General features: G+C 30.5%; 1 protein-coding gene and 1 long non-coding RNA gene across 2 annotated transcripts in view; both read right to left on the reverse strand.

Annotated features, from left to right (window-relative positions):
- Positions 1 to 1,096, reverse strand: part of LOC123005558 — a 4,583-nt gene extending 3,487 nt beyond the window's left edge. Inside the window, exon 1 of the long non-coding RNA XR_006412764.1 lies at positions 978 to 1,096. This is a non-coding gene — a long non-coding RNA (uncharacterized LOC123005558). The remainder of the gene's footprint in view (positions 1 to 977) is intronic.
- A 727-nt stretch (positions 1,097 to 1,823) lies between these two features.
- Positions 1,824 to 3,322, reverse strand: LOC123005572. Its single transcript, XM_044399372.1, has 6 exons — positions 3,205 to 3,322; positions 2,585 to 3,155; positions 2,437 to 2,536; positions 2,291 to 2,383; positions 2,085 to 2,240; positions 1,824 to 1,868 (listed from the first exon to the last, which is right to left on the reverse strand). Exons 1-6 carry the CDS (start codon positions 3,305 to 3,307, stop codon positions 1,824 to 1,826), a joined length of 1,068 nt encoding a protein of 355 aa, XP_044255307.1. The 5' UTR covers positions 3,308 to 3,322.
- Positions 3,323 to 4,682: the final 1,360 nt, after the last annotated feature.

Raw genomic sequence — 4,682 nt, forward strand, 5'->3', positions numbered from 1 at the left:
TCTTTAGACCTTAGGTAATGATGTCTGTCCTCAGGTATTCAATTATAGCGTTTTCAAAGAGCAAACGGGCACACAAGATTTATAAAAGTCAAAATTTTGACAACATCTCAATTTGAACTCATRACCATAATTTTTTAACAAAATTTCTAGGGACAAAAACAAAGAGCAAACAAAATTTGTGACTATGGAAACAAGCTGCTACCAATTTTTTCACCAAAATTTTGACTTGGTAATTTCCATTAAAAAAAAAAAAACTTTATGTATCCGTATTGGCCGTATCATCAAGTGTAAAATCGATGAGGAACGATCGATGTTACTTGATCGTCCACGATCGACGTTTTGTGTATCTCCTGCCTTAAAGTAGGGCTCAGAATATTCAAAGTAGGGTTATAAGCCCTACTTGCTCACTCTGTATAACATATGTTAATCTAAAAACATTTGTCTCTATAATCCATTTCATTTAAATTGGCATAACAGTAGGCCATGATTGTGTAAACTGCGCTTTAAATGTGAAAAAGGCTTTACATATTAAGGAACTAAATTTGTCACTAAAAAAAGTGAGGTTAAGATAGTTAAAATTTTATTTTTCAAGAACCCTCTTTCAAAGGTTTTCAGAGAGAGTTTTTCTCCATAAAAAGTTTCATCCCTTTGTAGGTGTAGTTTTGACACCAAAAACATACACACCGGAGATGAAAGACAATTTATTTTCCGTGAAAGTTGCAGCCAAAAGGGGTTTGGATTTTGTCATTAAAAATKTAGGACAAAATTGTTAATTTTTAAACAATGGTAAAGTTGTTGCGATCGGAGTGGAAAAAGGAAATCTGTACGAAATGAAGCTTCGCGTACTGAAGCCTGAAAAATCGTGTTTTGCCGTGGATAAAATARTTTGGCTTAATTCAAATTGGTATATTTGATTCCATTAACTTAAAATGCCTAAAACAGGAACAAAAAGAAATTGATTATGTTTTCAAACATACCTTAGCGTGTACTTTAAATCTGGGGTTCTGAAGGGAACTACTTTTAATTATAATTTGAAAAAATAGTAGGAATAACGAACAACCAACGAAAACAGTGAAAAAACGAATACAAATGTCAGTCATGTCAGTTAAATAAACCATGTAGGTAAGTGATCAAAGAAAAACAAAAACCCCATCAGTTGTTATATCAGGGACATGCACAGGGCTACAAACTTAAATACGAAATTCCATAGCCACCTATTATGCCAATTTCAATGAAATATATTTTAGTTTACTTAGTGTTGCAAACCTAATTCATACACTGCTGTGATTAAAAATTTAATTGAAAGTAGGTATGATCTAACTCGTTTTAATTATTTATTTTTGTGGCACTTTCAAAAAACTAATTTTGTTCTGTTGATGTCTTGTTTTTTGTTCTTTATGTAGGTAAGTCAAATAAATAATAAAGCTTTACTTTATTTCATGTTTTTAGATTTTTATAAGTTWAAGCGATATACTTATTATGGTATAAATCACGGGGGTAGACCGGTGAGTCATCTGACGTTTCTCCTCACCACGTTTACATCACGATGACAAAACGTAAATTTTTTGAGGTTAGGTACAATATCTACGAGTTAGAAGTTGTTTATTAATGAAAGTGTTGCTTTGTATGATCCTTTGTAAAGGCATTTAAAATTTAATGTAATAGATTGGAAATGACTTTCTACATGCAGTGTATTTATTACATCATTATGTTTTCCAATGTTTTTGGATGTTGAAAACTACTATAGAATAAAATAAAATGATAACAGCACTTGTAATAAAATTTTATATTCAGCGTTATACTCCAAAACTCCAAAATATTCCTTACGAAGTTAACATAGCGAGAATCGAGTACGACATTTTTATCACCTGAAACACGAAATTATAACATTAACATTATAATTATACTTATAACTTAATTATAACTTTAAAAATTTTTAATACAAAACGTCTTAAAATTTGATCATCAACTGCTTGGTTAATCAGAATAATTGATGTATGTTTTGCTAATGTAAAACAAATTTTTCGTTGTAAAATTCATTGACGGTGGATTGGCAAATTTTGAGATATGTTGTACAATTTTACCGAAAAAAAGACGCCAAATGAGAGAATACCAAACGATCCAACGCTAAGGTGAAGTCCTACTTGTGACCTGGCCATCATAAATATTAAGTCTTTTCTAAGTCGCACATCAGCTTCGTACCATTTAGAGAACCAAATGGTATCAGGAATAGTTAGACTCTAGAAAACAAAAACGTATTTTTACAAAACAAGTAAAGATAAGAACATACAGCATTAATCAAATGTTGACCTCCAAGACAAGCCACAAACAATGCCAAAATCCAGCCTAAAACATGCACTAACGCCCCCAGGCTGTTATCTCCCTAAAAATAAATTTTTAATCTTCCTTTAAAGTGTTGAAATTATATGTAAATACATCGACAAATTGTTTTTCTAAACAGCCACAAATCGCCGCTGTAATTGTAAGATGTGCAAACATTCCATTCGAAAAACAGTTGTTTAGCCGATTTGATAAACTGAAATACATTATAAAAATTTACGAGTTTTAAATAAAATTAACCTACCTTAATATTTCCAAATGATACAAAATGCAAGTTTTTAATTTTCGTCTTGACACTTCGTAACTCTTCTCGTCTAAACATTCCATAATCATTATTTTCAAATGATCGATTCTGAGAATGATGTGATGTGCCATTTCAAGAGCATTAAAAGAGATTATCAAAGCAAGTTTCATTAATATTTGTGTTGAAATAAAAACATAGAAAAAAGTTAACTGAAAAGCTGGAAAATAATTGATCTCAAACGGAATCCAAGTTGGTGTCAATAATCCACAATTCTCCTTTAAGCCTTTCACTTCATTTATTTTTTCACATTCTGGCTTTTGCAGTAACTTAACTAAATTATAAATCATTACAGCTACGACACAATAATAGAAGAATAATTGTGACCAAAAACCTAAAATTTTTTCTTTTTTTTCAAATCCAGGCGGTTTACCAAACTTTTGAAAATTGGACAAATCCCGCAGGAGGTGAGCCACTTTTGGTTGGTTTTTTACATAAATAATCGTCATATAATAAAGACCACAAAAAGCCACAATTAAGGCAACGTCTTCACTTAGATGTATATCTGCATCGTCTAAATTGCTAAGTTATAATATAATCAACAATTTCTTTGGATTACCTACTTATTATGGACATGATAAGGTGCATGAAAACTGATAGGACCCAAAGACTGGTGATAAGTAAGAAAGCTGCAACACGGATGTAATACCACTTCCCTGGATTCATTTCGTCGGCTTCGTTGGGCCAAATAAGACTGTACTTTAATATTTTTAAAGTAGCACGACAAATTTTTATTTCCTGATTATTCTTCATATTAAAAACCTTTAGTTTTGTTAAGCCTTATTCATATTGAAATTATTGCTTGCAAGTTGCGCTTATATAGAACTTTGCTTGTAGGTGGAGTTTCAGGCGGAGTTCTATTGAATATATTATAGAGTGTACACAAGTAATCCTATAATTTATAAACTTGGCAGATATTCCATTTGTTTAGTTATTTACTTTTTTAGATAATAAGTACTAAGAAGAGAAAAAAAAGTACATCATATTTAATAAAAAAAATTAAAATAAGGTATGTTAGACAAAAAAAATTTTTTACTTGATCAATCATCATAAATTATACACTTTAGTACATGTAATAATAATTTTAAATGTTTATACAAACTAAGTCACATTTATAATAAAGACCCTGACCGATTTGAAACGACCACTGCAGAAAATCTTCGTGACGAGCTCAGCACGCAATTTTAATAATTTATAAAAAAAAGTACTGGCTAAAAAAATATTTAATTAGAGGTCATTTTTAGATCATAATCTTTAATTAAAAAAATTATCATAGCGGGTTGCCATTCAAAAAAAAAATTGTTTTCAAAACTCGAAAACTAAAAGAAATTTCGAAAAATGTTATTCTTAATAAATGGTCACCTTTTAATTGTACGTTACGCTACACTAATTATTTTTTTCGTAAAGTGGTTAATTTACGAAAAAACGCTTGGTTCCATATTTTTTATTCACCTGGTAAACTGTTCAATATAACTAAAAAAACTAAAGAAAAATTCGACATTAAGAGGTTTGAGATATCGAGAGAAAATTACATTAATTTTTATTAGTAAATGCTCAGGACCAGCCTCATCAATTTTTTTAAAGGTACCTATAGCACGTTTAATAATGATTGACATCTCAGTAGGCGTTGAGAGTGTAAACTAGACTTCAATTTTAGTTTTAAAAAAGTTACAAATGTGAACGTTCTTTAGATCGCACTACGTTATAAAAAAAATTACATTTCAGTTGAATTCTGTCTGGAAAAATGACTAACCTATTTGTAAAAAAAGAATATGGAAGAAACGTGAACAAAAAAGGAAATAGTAGAGAAAAAGCACAAAAACCACTTAAAAACGACAAATGTCACAAATTGTAAAAATGACTAACCGAGAGTCGATCATTTTGAAACGCTCTAAATCATAAATATAGTTCATGCCATCATCATCTTTTTGTTCGTGCCATTTTACCCAGGGGTAGCCGACTAGTATAGCCCAGACCGTTTTCGATAAATTTTAGTTCTGGTCCGGCCGTCAGAGGTCGCGATTAGCATTCTCATAATAAG

Source organism: Tribolium madens, unplaced genomic scaffold, assembly GCF_015345945.1.
Source record: "Tribolium madens isolate multiple individuals breed KSU strain unplaced genomic scaffold, Tmad_KSU_1.1 Scaffold_20;HRSCAF=117;Tcas5.2_LG4, whole genome shotgun sequence".
Lineage (NCBI taxonomy): Eukaryota > Metazoa > Arthropoda > Insecta > Coleoptera > Tenebrionidae > Tribolium > Tribolium madens.

Excerpts from the sequence above, each read along its gene's own strand:
- LOC123005572 (XM_044399372.1), bottom strand. The coding sequence starts at position 3,307 with ATGAATCCAGGGAAGTGGTATTACATCCGTGTTGCAGCTTTCTTACTT. Across the intron at positions 2,241-2,290 it reads GTCAACATTTGATTAATGCT|AGTCTAACTATTCCTGATAC; the intron begins GTATGTTCTTAT and ends TTTGTTTTCTAG. Across the intron at positions 1,869-2,084 it reads CATTTGGCGTCTTTTTTTCG|GTGATAAAAATGTCGTACTC; the intron begins GTAAAATTGTAC and ends TTCGTGTTTCAG.